A 17,740-nucleotide genomic window follows, 5' to 3' on the forward strand; every position below is an offset into this window, starting at 1 on the left:
TGCCGGGAACACAATGCACCTTTAATGAGACCCTCGTACGACCACACGTGCACCAGGCAAATCGTCGTCCAGACCTCCCGATGCCGCTGGCAGAGCCGTCCGAGGGAGGGCAGAAGCTTTGCTGTTCGCTGGCCCAAACCTTGGCTTGTGGAAACCAAGAAGCTCAGCCTTGGACACCAGCCCCGGTCCCAGGGCCAGCTGGCAGCCCTGGGAAAGGGGCCGCGGGGATGGCCGGATCCATTACACCGAAAGGGGCAAAGGAAACCCATTGCAGGGCAGAGAACCTGGATAGGCCCTACTAATACTGCTCACCAGCAGCACCGGGATGCCCCGGCGGCAGGAAGCCCACCACGGTGCCCAAGAGCAGCGCCTGATCCCCTCCTGCTCGGAGGAATGAGGTGGCAGCGCTCGGCAGGTCCCAGCGCGGATACCCCACGCTGCCGAGGGATGGCAGAGCCAGTAGCGCCATTCATCCCTGCTTCGCGTGCCCCGACCTGCTGTAGCAACATCACCCTGCCCTGGCAGCGCGTGTGCAGCGCTCGAGGGGCCTTGTGCGACCATGGAGCAGGCAGTCCTGGCTTGGCAGTGCTGGTCCATGATGGGGAAGAGGGGCAGGGAACAAGAACACTGCAGTGGCAGCAAATGGAAACACTGCTGCTTTTGGGTGGGAGGTGGAAAAAAAAGGGGGACAAACTGAAGCACAGGAGGGGCAGGGGCAAGGGAGACCGCAACCCCAGGCACAAACACTGACTTCAGTGGGAAGGGACGATCCCAGCTTGGCTTGTTACCAAACCAGAGCGGAGAGGGCTCTCATGGCCTGTGTGCCTCTCTGCCCTAGGCAAGCTGCATGGCTGGCACCACGATCCTGCCCCAGAAAGGCGGCAGTGCCTGCTGGAAAGGGAGCAGGACTAACTGGAAGTCCCCACTACTTTTGCTCCTGTTTCCTGGCAGGATCTTCCTTCCCACGACCCCGGGAGGAGGCAGCTGCAGCCCATCTCCCCAGGGACTCTGCTCCTGACCAGGCTTGCGCATGGTCCCTTCACCCATGGCTCAGGATGACAGCAGTGAGGCCTGAAGCACGCGCAGATGCTCCAGAGCTACAAGAGTCCCTGGTCTTGGGAGAAACTGCTTCTCCTGCCCTCCCCTGCTGCTTGCACTGGCTCTGGGCCCCGTCCAAGCTGTCACAAAATAAGTAAAATTATACTTAGAAGCACCCAGGACGTGGCACAAGTCTCAGCAGCCTGCAAATGACTGCCAAGGGCCAGAGCATCCCCTTAGCTTTGTCCCCTCAGCCTTCCTTCCTGGGACAGCGCCTGTCTCCTCCCAGAGGGCTGGGGGCAGAGCAGTGCCTGATCTACCGCAGACATACCAGGGATGTGTCCAGAGCCACCTCTCACTCCTCCGGTGTTATAAAGTGCCAGTCAGTGAAAGAGCTGGGAAAGCGTTTCCCCCCGCATGAGCCCACGTCCGGCTCCGTGGAGAATCCCTGCTGCAGAGGGGACTTCTTGCTACGCTTCCCCAATCTTCCCCCGCACACTTTGGCTGTCCCCACTGAAAACAAGGAGCTGTTTCACTCTCGTGTGATTTTGGCCATCACGCAAAGCTGCCCAGGATTTCCCATTCCTGGACAGTGGGAATTACATTTCACCCGTCACCATCACCCTGTTGCTTTTCCCCACATCAAGTGACACGAGCATCGCGTCTCCCCACCTCCAAAGGGCTGCTTCCTTCGCTGCTCAAGTGCAGGCCCACGGACAAGCAAGTGACGGGGTCCCCCTATTCCTTGCATGCACGGAGGGTTGGCCCAACAGGGAAAGGAGATTTAACACGGCTGCTGCCCTGAGTCAGGGTCTCCTCCCCACCCTCCTGTGGATACCCGTAGCAAAGACATCTGTGGTCCTGGCAAGTGACCAGAGCGATTCTGCCATTAGAGTAGCGCTAAAGGCACTAGTGTAAAAGCTCAGCTCTCTGCTGAAGGCTCCCCAAGCCCCTCGGCGTTTGCCAGGACACACGCACTTGAAGGGGAAGGGTGGCTGGGTCTTTCGGGACAGACAGAAACCAGGAATGTGTTACTAAAGGGGAGGAGTTCAAGTGAGCACGAGGTCTCATCTCTTCCCAGGCAGCCACCAGCTGCCATAGGCCGAGTGTCTCATAACCACTTGCTTCTCTTCCGGACTAAAGTGCAGAATAGTCAATATGGCTGTTAGCGTCTGCTGACGGCCTAGAGAGTCCGTCAAGGTCAAGAAGCGGTAGACGATGTTCTTGAGATACTCCAGGTTGGCTCCCTCCCTGCTCTGGTCCCGGACGGTCTTCTGGATACGGTCCTGAAGGGCGGACACCTCTTCCCTGTGCTTCTCCCCCTCGACCAGGATCTTCTCCTGCAGCTGGTGGACTTCCGTCTCCAGCTGGTGCTTCTGCTTCCGCAGGGCTGTGATCTCCACCTCCTTGCGAGCCAGCTGCTCTGCGTACAGGAAGAAGGTGGGCTCACTGGCCGCGGCGATGTGCAGGGCCTGTGTGAGGTTCTCGGAGGAGATGTCACCCGCTAAGCTGTCATCGCCCACGTTACCTCCTGGTCCCATGTAGCTCTTGGAGCCGTGGAGCCCGTATGGCACGGCCACGGCTCTCAGCTGCTCCAGCTCCTGATCCTTCTCCGCCAGCATGGCTAGCGCGCGGTCCCGCTGCTTGTGCATCTCCTCCTCCAGCATGAGGCTCCTCTCTCGGTACTCCAGCTGGCATCTCTCCAGCTCCTGCCGGTGACCCTGCTGCAGGTGGCACAGCTCCTGCTTCCTGGCTTCCAGCTCTTGCTGATGCTGCTTCTCCATCTCCTCGCAGGACAGCCGCAGCGCGACGTACTTCTCCTTCAGCTCTGCCAGCTGCTCCTGAGCCTCCTCCAGCTCCTTCGCCGTGCTGCCGTCTTTGGCCGACTTGTTTTTGAAGACCACTTGGGCCCTCATCTTGTATCGTTCAAACTCCTCCTTCAGCTGCTTTAGTTCCTGCTGGTAGTAGAGGGCAGTGGCCTTCTCCCCATCCCCTGCCTCGTGGCCCCTCGGCAGCTCCAGTTCACACAGCTTCTCGATGTCCAGAGCTGGCTGGCTCTTCTTAGCTGCTGCCTGCAGAAGCCTCTTCAGCATCTCCATTTTGTCCTTCAGGACGTTGACGTCAAGGTTGGCCTCCTCCAGGTGCAGGTCCACGGGGGACCGGCTGGACGCCGCAATAGCCAGGGTCTTGTTCTCCAGGTCCAGCTGCACGATGCGGTCTTTCAGCTTCTGAATCACCAGCTGGTCTTTCTGCTTGGCTTTCTCGTAAGTGCCCAGCAGCTCCGACGCCTCGGAGACCTGCCCCTCCAAGCTGGCCACGCGCCGCTCCTCCATCTGGGCTTGCTGCCGGAGCTGCTCTTCTGCCTGGGCTGTCTGGAAAGAAGAGCACAGATGGGTTTCGTTACTGCCTCACTATACGCAAGGAGCCTCTGTGTTCAAGTGCCGGAGCAGCTCCCTCCTCTCTGCTACCACATCTGCTATTTCAAGCCTTCTCTCCCCCCACCCGCAGAAATGAGGAAGCCACTTAACCCAGGGGTGCTCAACCCCTAGCCAGTGGGCCAAATCCCTGAGCGCACCATGACTCTCACTTGTAGGGCACGGGACACATCGCTCCTGGGATGTTTCCACCAACAGAAGTGCGGGATCTCACTGTGGCACGGCCCCTGGCCCCCACAGCCGGATCTGCTGCTGCCACAGGAAGGCTGACACGCTCAAAGTGCATCTCACGAGCCGTTCTGCACGGAGCCAGGGAAAAGGGGAGCTGCCGAGGCCCAGAAGCTGGAGCGAGCAAAGCCCTAATCTTTTCCCCTTCTCTTCCGAGTTATTCATCTCGACGTCAGGGATGGGGAATTCTGCAGAAAGCTACATTAAAAGTAGCTTCCCCTTCACGGCGGTGCCCGCGCTGAACTTTCTGCCCTAGGATTTGGGAACCTATTACAAAGGCAAGATGCGAGGTGCTGCCCCACGGCCGCGGGACGACGCGGCATCCGCTCCGGGCGGGCAGCTAGAACGAGCACCACGGGGAAGTGCCGAGACACTACGTTACGGCACGAGGATTGCTTTCCCACCCTCGTCTCCACCCGACCACTGGGGACCTGCCCGCTCGCGCTGGGTGCTTTGGCTTGTGCGGGACTTGCTAGCCTCGCAGGACACAGGCGGTCCTTCTCACTTGGCACAGTGCGGGGCCAGCCTTTTCGGCCACAAGTTAGCCCCACACCTTCCCCGAGCGCTGCTCCGATCCCCTTCCCATGCCCGTTCTGCTGCTCTGCTTTCTGCTTCCTCCCTTGTGCTCCCTGACCAATCCAGTGCTCTAATAGCTGCATAGTTATTAGGGGCTGGAAGAGACTTTACAGCTCATTGGGTCCAGCTCCCTGCACGTAGGCAGGAAAGACCACTGGGAGCGTGTTTGCTCCCAGCCTGATCCACTGCTCTGCTTCCTGCTTCCTTCAGTGTCCTCCTTGCACAATTTGCTGCTTTGCTTTCCGCTCCCAGCCCTGCGCTTCCTGTCTGATCTGCTGCTCTGCTGCCTTCTCCCTGTTCTGCCACGTACCACAGGGTGGCCGCCGCTAACACAGAAAATGTTGTTTTTTTAAAATCTCTTACTCATAGTATCATGGCACTTAGGGTCGGAAGGGACCTAAACAGATCACCACATCCGACCGCCAGCCCCGGGCAGGAACGGGTGCTGGGATCATATCACCCCAGCCTAATATCTGCCTAGTCTCCTCCTGAAGACGAAGGGGCTGGACTCGATGATCCTCCAGTGTCCCTTCCAGCCCAAATGTCTACGAAAGGTAGGAGAGAGCACCACCTCGCTTGGGAGGTACGAGATGCAGGGTCTCTACCGCCTGAACCGCGTTGCAACCCCGCTCCCGCCCCACTCCTACAAGCGGGCGGCCGAAGCACGAGCGACGGAGCCACCTTTCTCATCTCTTGCAGCAGCTGCGCTTGGAAGTGATGCTTGAGGCTGCCCATCTCCTCCCGCAGGGTCTGCAGCCGGGGGTCCGGCTTGCCGCTCTCGTCCCGCGCGGCCTGCAGCTCCCGCTGGAGCTCCTCCACCTCCTGCCGCAGCCGCCGGACGTGCAGCTCGTAGGTCTCGGCGCGGTCGGCCGCGCACGCCCGCCCGGCCAGCGCCTCCCGGGTCTCCTCCAGCTTCAGCTCCGCTTCCTGGCGCGCGGCCCTCTCGCTCTGCAGCAGGCGCTGCAGCTCCCGCAGCATCACGGCGTGGTCGCCCTGCTCCTGCGCCCGGTCGTGCTGCTGGGCGATGAGGCGGGCTTTGACCTCGGCCAGATGCTCCTGGGCGCCCGCCAGCTCCGCCTCCAGCCGGCTCTGCTCCTCCTCCGCCTTTTTCGCGGCGTCGTCCAGGTCCTGCTTCATCTTCTTCTTGTCCGCTTGGTAGGAGGCCTCCATGCGGGACTTCTCCTGCGCGACGGTGGCCAGGGAGCTGGTCAAGGTGGCCAGCTGCGTCTTCAGCTGCAGCACCCGCCTGTCGGCCTCCGGCGCCTCGGCGCTGCCGGTGCTGACGCCGCTCTCCGACCCGCTGGCCTCCTCCGCTTTCGGCGGGGCGGCCCTCTCCTCCTCCGCGCCCAGCTCGCCCTTGGCGCTGGGGAAACTGGCGGCCGTGTCGGCGCTGGCGGCCGTGCCCCCGCTGTCCTCGCTGTGCACCGAGCTGCCGTCGTCCGCCGCGTCCGCCGGGGCGGGGGGGCCGCCGTGCGCCTCGTGGGACGCCGACAGCGCCGTGACGCTGGCCTCCAGCGCGTCCTTCTCCTTCAGGAGGCTCTTGTAGGCCCGCACCACGTCCTTCAGGCGCGCCTGGTACTGCAGCAGCTGCTTCTTCTGCGACTCGATCGTCTCCGCCAGGTCCCGCTTGCTCGGGCCGCCCCCGAAATTCATGCCGAACTTCTCCATCGCGCCGCGGCTCCGGTTCTGCTCTGGCGCCCTGGGACGGGGACACGCGCGTCACCGTTTGCACACGCACCGCGCGCAGGGGCCCGATCCCGTTACAGGTAGGGGGCCCGATCCTGGCTGCACTGGGGGGGGGGGCCCGATCCCGGGGTGCAGGGCACGTGCCCCTCGGACGGGCCTGGTGCCACCCCAGAGGCAGGGGTCAAGGGTCAGGGGTCACCCGACCCCGGAAGTGCCCGGATGGAACTAGCCCCGACAGTGTCCGCTCCCTACCTGCAGACTCGCATGTAGGCCCAGACGCACTGCGCATGCGCGCCTCCCCCGCCGGGGCCGCCCGCGCTTGCGCGGGGTGCAAACTCGCGGGTTAAGGCGCATGCGCATCGCGGCCCGCCGGTGGGCTCTCGGACTGCGCATGCGTCGAGAGGGAGGTAGGCTTTATTGATGCGGCGTGCGCATGCGCATTCCCGGACCCGGAACTTGAGCTGTGTTCATGCTGCTAATAAAGTGTCAACAAGGGAGAGGCGGGAGCCACGTGGCGTGGGGCTGGGCCCTTGAAGCTGGGGAGCATTGGGGTCTCTGGGGCAAAGGGGTTTGGCCAATGGAGCTGCAGGGTCATAGGGCATACACTGTGGGGCTTTTGAAGGGCTGTGGGGCACGAAGCCAGTGAGGCCTGGTGTATGGGGCACTGGAGCGGGGGTCTATGGCACATGGACACGGGGCATGCACCGTGGGAGAGCGCGGGCAGACACGCCTAGGCCCTGGGGTGGATCTGGACAGGACGGTGGGGCCGAGAGGGGGTGGCAGGGTGGGCCGGAGGGTTACAGCGTCGGCGACAATCATCCGACGTCAGCGTGGCCGGACCAGCAGCGTCATCCGGGTGTCTGACTCCAGCCCCCACAGAGCAAGTCTTAATTCCCCCCGCTCAGCCACGGCGCGCGTGCGAGAGAAAGCGCTTCGAGGACGTCTTCGAGGCCAGCTTGGAACAAGGCGGCATCGACAGCAGCTCGTGGGAGACGATTGCCCAGGACGGCCCAACCGGAGCAGGAGCCGGCTGCCGGCAGCTCGGTGCTTTGAAGCCTCGCCACAACAGCAGATGGAAAAGCAGGAGCGGCAGAAACAGCGCGTCACGGACCGAGCCACGAGCCCGGAGCCGCCCGCCCCGCACGGAAACACGTGTCCGAGCTGCGGCAGAGCCTTTCGATCCTGGATCGGCCTCATTGGCCATCTTTAGACCCACAGATGATGCCCTGCCCTTGATCTGGCGTCTGTACCAAGTCCGGTGGGACTCGTGCTTCCCTGCCAGAGTGCCATAAAAGCCCTGCTGCCAAAGGAAACCCAGCTGTAGTTTGAACGTGGGATTAATAAACTGAGCAAAAACATTACGGGCCGTAGCTCTAGGACTGGCGCGCCGCTCGAGGAGGGACGACCGTGGCGCCCGCACACAGAGCCCTCGTTGTCCCAGCCCAATCGGGAGGGTGGGGAGCGTGGCCAGCTCACAAGACTGCAGGCGTGCGCGCCAGGACGTTGAGCTCAGATGGGCTCTGAAAACCAAGAAGTGTTTGAAGAACCGGTCCCACCACATTAAACACTCTCCGCGTACAAAGATGTACATCTTTAATAGCAAACTCAATCGCCAAAAGATATAAAAGCTCGAACTGCACAGATAAGGCCTGGCAAGTGCAGATTAGAAGTTACAAGAAGCATGTTTTTCTGGAGGCACAACAAGATTTGAAGGCAATTTAATCTTAACGCATCCAGGTCCTAAAGTCTTGGATGCCTATTCTTGTTCCCTGTATTAGCTGGTCTGAAATTAGCCTGGAGACCTGCCCGCTGCGTGCACCAGTCGTGTGTACCAGCCTCGGGGGCAAAATCGATTATCTGCTGTTTAAAACGGGGCTTTTGGTGGGAGCAAGAAGGAATCTGTGCTGGGACCTGCGCTGTTGCATGGACCTAGCAGGTGCCCGGGGGGACCTGGCTTTCCAAAGCCTTTGCTCGCTGTGGAGCATGCGTTGGAAGGACCCTGGGTGAGTTTCCGGGCCAGCAGTTGTGGGAGGGAGGGAGTGAAGCAGCTTACAGTTAGCAGCTAATGTGTGGTCAACTGTATTGTGGTACTTGGAATCAGAGTCCCAGAGCCGCGGGTCTGGCAGGGAGCTGCAGGGTCGCATCTAGTCCAAGCCCTGCCTGAGTCAGCATCAGCCCCATCCAACCCCACCCCAAACAAACCCCGTGTGCAAACTTAGAGCCACATGACACAGTCACCCCTGACACAGCCCCAGGCATCGCCCCCACCCCTGGGATACAGGGGGGCCGCGGCTGCCAACATCCCACTGCTGCCAGGGGGTCATGGCTGCTGCAGAGAGCCCAGGACGAGGCCGTGCCCCGCTGCAGAGGAAGGGGAAACCCCCCAGTGCAACCAGTCTGAGCAGGGGGGAAATCCCTTCCTGCCCCAGTGCAGCCTGGGGCTGAGCCTGAGCGTGGGGGCAAGACCCTCCAGCGTGGGTGCAGCAGGAGCATTGGCACAGCCCAGTCCATCCCCAGCCTGGGCTGCAGCTCCCAGCGCCTCTGGAGGAACACACGGAACAGCAGAAAGGGGGAAAAATTCCTTCCTGGACCCATGTAGCAACCAGTAAAGGCCAGAAGCTGGGAAATCCCCATGATCATCCCTGATGTGGGGGAGATGCCCCTGTCCCTGCAAATCGCAGCCCACCCCTAGGAATGGCGTGGGGGTGCCCCTGGAGGGGCCTCCTCAATGCAGCTCTGGGAAAGGGGGTGCATGGGGTGTGGGGGGGCAGCAGCAACAGGGACCCAGCCCAGCTGCACCCTGATCTGCCTCATGCACAGGACCCGTCCTGGGGCTGAGCACCCCACAGGCAGGAGAGGATCCCCAGCATGACCCCAGCTACCCGAGGGTCTCATCCAGAGGCGGTGAGGGTTTTGCTCTCCCCTCTCCTTCCCCGTGCCCACAGAAGGCTGGTGGTTTCCTTCATTCTGCTTTTCAAAAACAAGGTGTATCTTATGGGAGGGGGATGTTGTATGCTAGAAAATACAGTATTTTTTTCCCATAGGCAAGAAAGGCTCTCCAGGCATTTTCCAAGGGGTCCTGGAATCAAAGGAGGTGAAGAGCCCCGAGGCTACAGGCCCCTAACTCACAAAGCATGGTGGGAATGTAGTCAACCGCTTAGCATAGCACCATGCAAACTACTTCCTACAGAGCCGGCGGGCTTGGGGGTGCGCAGCTCAGCACTGCCAGGTGCCAGGGGCTGCTCCCCACTGGCACAACCACGGGCCAAACCTCCTGCTGGGATGTGCCCTGGGGCTCCAGCAGGACGTGCTGCTGCCATAGGGACCCTGGGGGCAGCGGAGGGGCTGGGTGACCTCCCCAACCTGCCCCTATCCCAGACCCCCCAACCCAGCCCGGGTGGTGCAAGGGGCTGCTCATGTCCTGCCACTGCAAGGACGGGCCTAGGTGCTATACCGTAATTTCCAGCAAACAACGCCCTGGGGTGAGAGCCACAGCTGGTTTTTGAGAGGCAGAAGGAAGCAGCAGCGGGAGGGAGCCAAGCGGGCAGGGCTCCTCCTGCTTTCACCCAGCAGAAACTGCCGTTACCATATTCCCTCGCGTATAACATGCCCCTCTGTTTGCAGCAGTTGGGTTTTGGGGAAAGGGTGCATGCTGCCTATGTGAAAATGCATTATATTGGCGGTGAGGCTGGGCCTACGTGGGATTGCCAGCCCGCACCTCCGTGCCTGGGGGACAGCGACAAATACCACGGACAACGTGCAGGGGACAGGATAATAACCGGGGGTCCCAGGGGACGCAGAGCAGAGAGCTCCGGCCAGCACCTCCTGCCCCTGAACGCATCCACAGAGGCAGAAGATGCCAGGGGCTTCCTCTGGTTGCAGAAAGGGCACGGGAGCCCCCAGAGCACCAGGAACCAGCCTGTGCTTATGGCTCGGTGCGGGAGACACTAACGTAGATCCCGGTGGGGTTCGCGTGGTCCCTGGGGTCCTCACCATGGCCTGAGTGGGGCCCAGGGCGGTGGAGGCAGGCACAGGAGGCTCATACCAGGGACAGTGCCCTCCCTCCCTCATCATGTATGTGCCTCAAGGGGTCGCGGGCAGGCTGGGCACGCGGTGCCCCCTCCCCAGGCATGTGAAACCCAACGCTACTGGCCTGAAGGTCCTTGCCCCGCCGCGATATATTTATGATGCTCGGGATTCTCAGACAGGAGCTACAAGTCTTAGCTGCTGCCGCGTCGGCCCGGTCCTCGTGCTAACCCCAGCCCGGCTGCCCGGAGCCGAGGCCCGTCCACTATCACTGGCCCACGGCGATGAGGCTGCTGAGCCGGGAGAGCGGCAGGAGCCTGGATGGAGCCTCCTGCTCCCAGAGCCCGTGGTGCGTGGTCTCACCCTTCGATTTGGCCTGCTCGCCCGCATAGCTCGGGTCAGGCTCCGGGAGCTGCCCCAGGCACCTCTCACACACCATCAGCTTCCCTGGAAGGCATAATGTGAAGGCAAGACATGAACTCCAAGCGGCCCTCATCTCGGCCAATTCCTTTATAACTCTTGGGTTCTGGCTAGCTAGAGCTGCCGTGTTGGGAATGCTGTTGTCCAACACCCGACTAGCTGCTACTGGACCAGCGGGGGCTTTCTGTTATGGGACATCCAGACTCTTGCCGGTGAGCAAAGAGAAAGATTTTTAATGAATATTTCTGCTGTTTCTCCCCTGCGACTGAAAACGTTACTATCCCTCAGACCTCAGCAATGGCTGGGATTTCTTTTGTAGCACATCACGGAGAAGATTCTGCCTTATTTTCCTTAATATCACTGCCTGACTTCTCCCGTCCCTGCAAAAACGACCCCTTCAGCTTCCCTTATCAACGGCCTGCCTTGCACGAAGGTGAAGCTCTTGCGGCTGCTGGCAGTGCTCCCTCTTTCTACCGGTCGTATCTCATCTCTAATGACACGCCAGGTTTTGTGGGGCTGTAACCGTGCTCGGTGCAGCCCTCGGCGTCCCCGCCTGGTCTGTCCGCCCCGGGGTTTCCCTGGCTCTCGGCGATTCGTTGCACGGAGGCGAATATCCAGAGCCAGCACCGAGATCTTTCCGGGCAGCTCCAGCACCCAGGAGAGGTTGGTGCTGGGGGCCTGGCACTGTCTGTGCATGCTGGGAAATGCAGCCCAAAGATGCTCTACCCCCACCAGCCCCTTCCTCGCCCAGGAGAGGGGGCAATTGCCGGCCCTGCCAGTCTCCTACCTCCTGGGGGCCCGGGGGCACCCGGGGCCTCGTCCCTGGCTGGAGGTTTGGCCTTGGTGGCGAGAGTCCAGAAGGAGGAGAGCCTGGGGGAGGAAGGGAGAGGCAGGGCTTACGGACCTCGCTGCCCACCCCAGACAGGGGCAGGGGCTGTGGGGTGGAGCAGGCGGGAGTGCCCGGCTCCTCCCTTGTCCGGGGGGTGCTTCGAGGGATGGGGGATCCTGGGTCTCTGGCACTGAGGGGCGGCCGGCGGAGCAGGAAGGGATGGTACGAAGGGGTCTGGCTGGATCTTCCCCCCACCTCCCCTTGGACTCCAGGGCATCTCAGCTCATCCAGCAGCTGTGGGGAGAGAGTCCTCATAGCAGCACATCTCACTCAGGGATCCCAGGACAGCAGCTGGGATCATTGTCCCTATTTCGTGGATGGGCAAACTGAGGCACAGAGCGGGGAAGGAATTTACCCGACATCCTCATGCCCAACAGAGCCCCCCATGGCCAAGTGCCCTTCCTGGTGCAACCCTGGGCAGGGAGGACACCCCGCAGGGGGGTGGCTGGTCCCTACCCCGGGGTCAAGGGGGACCCAAAAGCCCCTCTCTGCACAGGGGGGTTTGCCCCAATGCTCTCTCCTGCCTGGAGCCGCCTGGGACCCCCCTAGGCTGGGAAGCTCCCAGGAACCAGGGGGGGAAAGACAGGAGGGGTCCAGGTCTCTGGCGGGGGCAGGAGCCCAGGTGCCACAGGACCCTCTTTACCTTCTCCAGACCAGGCTGTCCTCTGCCGCTCGGCCCAGTGCCATCCTGGACAGCCGCGACAGCCTCCTGCCCAGGCGGGCACCGGCGGGCGTCTGAAGCTCAGGTGCCGGCTGCAGGGAAAGGCTGTGAGGTTCCTTCCTGCCCCCCGTGGCCAAGTGGGGGGCTCCATGGCGGCACCATGATGCTTGGGCTCTCGGGCCAGGCTTGACCCAGCTGCCACCTCCCCGGCTCTACCCGTGCCCTCTCCCCCCACTCCCCCTGCCTTAGGCAACGCACCTCGGAGCTGCTGGAGGAGCCGGCAGGGCTGGGCACGAGGCTGTGGGACAGGCGCACGGCGGGGTCCTTGCAGGTGATGGAGAGGCCGTGGCGCAGGATGGCGGCCAGGCGGCCCCAGAGCCGGAAGACGGCGTCGGGGTGCTCGGGCCGCAGGCGCAGGTAGTACACGGGGCCCGTGGCCACCTGCAGCCGCAGCAGCCGCCGCGTCGCGTCCTGCACCGACAGCCGCACGTAGCGCAGGGGCAGCAGCCTGGACAAGGGGGGACACAGTCACGCGTGGTGCCCAGAGGGACCAGCGCAGGGGTCACCGGTGCCTGTTGCAGAGACCCCCCTCATCCCCACCCTGCTCCGTACCTGCTGAGTGCCACGGGGGTCTCCTCCAGCGGCCCCTGGGGTGCATCCTCCCACCGGGCCATGAGCAGCACGTTGGGCAGTGGCAAGCAGGGGTCGGAGGACGTCACGCCCAGCGTCACAGCCGTGGGGCAGTTGTGGATGTCCACCCAGTTCCCCTGCTTGGTCACCTGCAAGAGGAGGCAGCATGTGGCTGGGGGGCACTGCCTTCTCCCCCCACGCCCCATTGCACAGCTGTGCCCATTTGGAGGGGTGCCCAGCTCCCTGGTGACCCTAAGACAACCCCTTCCTCAACCCTGCTGTGTCCTGCATTGCCCCCATCTCAGCCGGGGGGTCCCAACCCCTACCCTGATTCCTGGCTTCCCGTGAGGCTCACGGAGCTGCGTGGGTGGGAGGTCTCCGAGCCCAGGCAGCACTTTGCCCCCCAGGGAAACTACCTGGATGAAGTTGCTCTCGAACACGGCCGACCTGGGGAAGAGGTTGTAGTCTGGAGACCGCAGGAGCTGGCACAGCAGCCCCCCCTCCACCTCCAGGGCTGTCTCTCCCCCGCGGGCAGCGTCGCCCTCTGCCCCGGCCATGCGGACCCTCATTGCGGCATCAGGCCGCCCCCAGCGGCCAGGGCCACGTCGCTCTCATCCCTCTGCTGCGAGCCTGCCATGCTTGGAGACAGGCCTGGAGCTGTGGGGTGCCCCCCACCCGGCCCTCTGCCCTGGAGCTGCGATGTCACAATGGCTGGCAGGTGACCATCACCATGGTCAAGGCTGGGTGGCCTGGGGCAGCTGCGGACCCCCCACCCTGCCCAACCCCTCTGGACTGCAGCACGCGACACCCCCCCCCAATGCAGCTCAGGTATCCCAAGGGCCTTGCCAGGCCTGGGGCACCAGCAGGGTGGTCCGTGGTGCCTGAAGAAGGGGGACATCAGGGGTGGGGTGCAACCCCCCTGGATACAGCAGGACCCTCACATCTGGGCTCTACCCACTTGCTCCGGAGACAGCAGCAGCATTGCACCCAGCTCCACATCCCCCCCAAGCCCCATTGCCCGTGTCCTGGCCCTTGCGGGCAGCAGAGGTGGGTCTGGCAGCCCCAGGACTCGAAGGAGCTCCTGGCTCTCTCTCCAAGGAGCCCCCAGAGCCCATCCAGGGAAGGTGTTTACCCTCATGTGCATGGCGCTGTACAGACTCTGGACTCAGCTCAAGACAGAGCTGCGCCAGGGCAGGGAGGACAGTGCCCCCCATGCCCGGCTGAGACCCAGGGAGACCCAGAGCGGGTGCAAAGAGGCTCTGAGCCCCCCCCCCCCCCCCATTCGGAGACCAGGTTCCCACTGGTGGCAGCTCAGGGCACCCCTGGGCGCTGGCCATGCATGGTAGAGTCCTGTCTACACTACGGCACCCTCGCTGGGCAGCTGGGTAAATACAGGAGGATAGATGGGCTCGGGAGAGGGGCAGCCTGTCAAAAGCCAGGCTGGCCCCCCACGCCCCCATAGCTGCCCCAGGTCCCGGCTTCTTGCTCCTGCCCTGGCTTGTGCCTGCATCGGTCCCTTGCTCCTTGCCTGGCCCCGGCCCAGCTGTGGGGTGACTGTGGGGTGCTGGGGAGACAGGAGCATCTTGCAGGGGGGAAGGGGCTGGGGCACAAGCCCTCTAGCTGCGCTGGAGCCTGGCACCTCCCTTCCTCCTGGGGGGCGAGGTGCAGGACCACCGGGCACAAGGAGGGGACCAAAGGCAGATGAGGGGGGACTGGAGCCAGCATGGAGTTAGCTCGGTGCCCCTCACCCTGGCCTGGAGCCTCCAGGGGCTGCTTGACCCCCAGCTCTGGCTGTGCCCCCACCACACCATGGGCCTTTGGGGTCCCTGGGGTCATGGCGCTGCTCCCCCTGCCCTGGGAGAACTACCCCCCCCTCCCCCGCTCTGGAGCACGGGGGCAGGGGTCGTGGCTGGGGGACGCCCCTCTCCCTGCTCCCCCCCCCAACACCCCCTAACCCACAAGGGTGGGGGCCAGCTGGGTCTTAAAGGGCCACCACTGAGTTTCCAGCAGAGGCCTATCTGCTGGCAGGTGGCACCCTTGTAGGTCTGGGGGGGGCAGGTGTGCAAGGAGTGGGTGTGTCAGGGGCAGGTATGTGGAGGGGGCATACAGAGTGGGTGTGCTATGGGAGGTATGCAAAGAGGAGGTGCCTGCAGGGGTGGGTGCACAAGAAATGGGTATATGTAGGCATGGGTGTGCAAGGGGGAGATGCATGCAAGTAGGTGTGTGCAGAGTGGGTGTGCAATGGGGAGTGTGAGGATTAGGCATGCAAAGGGGTGTGCAAGAGGGAGGTGGGTGGTGTGAGGAGCAGATGTGCATGGATGGGTGTGCAAGGGGGTGCAGAAGGGAGGTGTGTGTAGTGGGTGTGTGAGGGGGGAGATGTGTGCAGATTGGACATGTAATGGGGTGTGTGTAGGGTGCAGGCATGCACAATGTGGGTGTGCAAGAGGACAGTGTGTAGGGGTAGGTCTGCAAGAGTGGTACGTTCAGGGGTGGGTGTGCAAGGAGTTGGTGTGTGTAGAGTGTGCAATGGGGTGTGTGCGGTGTGCGCATGCAAGGGGAAGGTGTGCAGGGGTGGCTGTGCAAGAGGGAAGGGCATGTAAGGGGGGGGCCTGTAGGAGTGCGTGTGCAAGAGGCAAGCCTGTGAGGAGCAGGCTGCAGCGTGTGGGCCCCGGCATGCTGCGCGCATGCACACACACACATGCACGCACGCATGCACGCACACAGCTTGGATGCCCCTTCACTCCTGATGGCTGCATGGACAGACGCCGGATCCTGGCCCCGATCCTGCCTGGGGTGGGGGAGTCCAGGCTGCGCTCAAGGGCCCCCGCTCCCCTGTGCCTGTGGCACCCACCACCCCTTGCCCCAGGGCTGGGCATTGCTGGGGGGTCGATGCCTGGGGAGAAGGGAGCAGCACAGCGGGTGCGGGGGCTGGCCCGGTGATGCCCGCGGTGCCAGAGCCGGGGCCGTGCCAGGCTGCGAGTGACTGCAGCGCTCGGATGGCAGCTAAGAGGCTTGGCCTGGCAGCCGCCTCTTACGTCTAATCCCCCCCTGCTGCTCCCTCCCCCGGGGGTGTCGCCCAGGCAGCACGGCCCCGGGTGCCGTTACCAGGCTGCGGGTGCAGCAGGGGACCCGCTCCCCGGTAAACAGGCCGAGGGGGGCAGGAGCCGGGCCCTGCAGCTCTGGTGGAGCGTGCCGCCCAGGGAGGGGGCACAACAGGCCAGCCTGCGCCATCGTCCCCCAGCGCCACGGTGTTGACGGCCCCAGGCAGCAGAAATGCATTGCATCTGCCATGGCTCGGTGGGGAGGGGGCACAGGACGGCTCTGGGCCCCCTGCCCCAAGCTGGGGCTCTGCTCCTGGGACATGGTTGCAAAGGCAGTGACAGAGCTGGGTGACTGGCCCCGGCGTGGGGTGCTGGGACCAGGGGGCAGCTGGATGCCCCTCACCTGGACTGCTTGCCCCCCATGCTGTACCACCTCCCGGCCCCTTGCTGCACCCTGGCTGCTTTGCACTGGGGCAACCTGTGCCCCGTTTTGGGGGGAGGCAGGGCCGTGGCGGCCCCTTGAGACTCAGAGCCGAGGCTCCTGCCCGCGGGGCTAGGATATTCCTGTTAATCGCTGCTCAGCACCGGCAGATGGAGAAGCCTCTAATACCCCACGACCTTGGCAGCTCGGCTCAGCCAGGGCTGGGGAGGCGTGGGTGGTTTCCGGGCTCCCCAGAGATCACCTAGTCCGGCCCCACGGCCCCCTGTGGCAACAGCTCCAGCCCAGGCCCCCGGGGCCAGGTCACGGCCTCCATGGCGGGGAACCCACGAACCTCCCAGCCCCCCGTGGCCTGGGGGGGCCCAGTCTGTCCAGCATCCCCTACCCCATATAGGAGCCCCCAGCTCCTGCCCTGCAGTACGCAACCCCCCGTTGTGTCACTGGAGGTGTTGCTGTCAACCGAGAAATGCCCCGTCTTGTCCCGTCCCACCCTGCTGAGCTCCCCTGGCCAGGGCAGGGGGGGCATTCCTGCTGACCCCAGGCTGCTCCCAGGGGTGTCATGGGGCTGTGGGAGCAGGGCAGGACCCACCGGGTTGGCCCCGTGTCCCCGCTCAGCCCCTGGTGTGCAGCACAGCCCCGGCCCTGTGCATGGTCAGAGCCCTGCAAGCAAACTCCCAGAGCCGTGCGCACACCTGGAACCCTGCACACCAACACCTAGAACCATGCACAGCAAACACCCAGAGCCCTGCACACCAACACACCCAGAGCCCTACCTAGCAAACACCTAGAACCCTACACACTGACACAGCCAGACCCTGGCACAGCAGACACCTAGAACCCTACCTAGCAAACACCTAGAACCCCGCACAACAAACGGACCTAGAGCCGTGCCCGATAAATGCATCTTGAAGCCCGCACGACCTCACCCCTCCAGCCCGGCACGGAGGCACCCGGAGCCCCACACAAGATGCACCTAGAACCCCGCGGGGCACCCAGGGCCCGTGCAATGGACATGCCCAGGCCTGCATACAGCACATGCCCGTGCCTGTGGGGTCCAGCCTGGGTCTGGGACCCCTCTCGGTCGTGCCTAGACCCCCGGCTGCCTCCTCCAAAGCGCTGGGGCAGGCTCTGAGCCAGCTGTGGCCACCGATGCCGCCAGCTGTTGTTGTGGATGCTCAAGGTCCCTGGGGCTCGTTCCCACACGGCGCCGAGCCGCGGGCCGTGGGCTGCGCCGTGCAGCTGGGAGCAGGGGGCTGGAAACCGGGCAGGGCTGGGCCCTGGGGGAGCAGGGCCAGCTGCCTGCCCCCTGCCCCCTGCCTCCGTCTTGGGGGCACCCTGGCATTCAGGGTCCCCCCCCACCCTCAGACAGGTGCAGAAACAGCCCCCACCCTCTGTGCCTCAGTTTCCCTCCTTCAGGAAGGAGGACCCAGGGGCAGGTTCTGCATTATCCCCCGCCCCACCCCCACGGACGGAGCAGACCCTGCGCCCGGGTCCTGGGCACGTCCAGCTCCGTGCCTCAGTTTCCCCGCTGCTCTCCTGCCGGCCACGGCGTGCGGGGAGCTAGAGCCGGGCCCCGCCCCCTCCCGGGAGCATGGGCACGTGACCTCCCGCGCCGTGCCTCAGTTTCCCCCTGGCCGTGAGCCCGGCGGGGCGGGATCCGGCCACTCCCCG

At 63.6% G+C, this 17,740-nt stretch overlaps 2 protein-coding genes across 2 annotated transcripts; both read right to left on the minus strand.

Annotated features, from left to right (window-relative positions):
• Positions 1-6,291, minus strand: GCC1 (GRIP and coiled-coil domain containing 1). The gene is made up of 3 exons (XM_006259932.4): positions 6,216-6,291; positions 4,959-5,976; positions 1-3,410 (listed from the first exon to the last, which is right to left on the minus strand). The coding sequence occupies exons 1-3, from the start codon at positions 6,227-6,229 to the stop codon at positions 2,106-2,108; spliced, it is 2,337 nt and encodes a 778-aa protein (XP_006259994.3). The 5' UTR covers positions 6,230-6,291; the 3' UTR covers positions 1-2,105.
• Positions 6,292-8,609: 2,318 nt separating this feature from the next.
• LOC102569841 (Golgi-associated RAB2 interactor protein 1A) lies at positions 8,610-13,256 on the minus strand. Its single transcript, XM_059725518.1, has 6 exons — positions 13,006-13,256; positions 12,572-12,738; positions 12,218-12,467; positions 11,942-12,051; positions 11,197-11,279; positions 8,610-10,436 (listed from the first exon to the last, which is right to left on the minus strand). Exons 1-6 carry the CDS (start codon positions 13,156-13,158, stop codon positions 10,258-10,260), a joined length of 942 nt encoding a protein of 313 aa, XP_059581501.1. The 5' UTR covers positions 13,159-13,256; the 3' UTR covers positions 8,610-10,257.
• Positions 13,257-17,740: the final 4,484 nt, after the last annotated feature.

This window comes from Alligator mississippiensis, chromosome 4 (assembly GCF_030867095.1).
Source record: "Alligator mississippiensis isolate rAllMis1 chromosome 4, rAllMis1, whole genome shotgun sequence".
Taxonomy (NCBI): domain Eukaryota; kingdom Metazoa; phylum Chordata; order Crocodylia; family Alligatoridae; genus Alligator; species Alligator mississippiensis.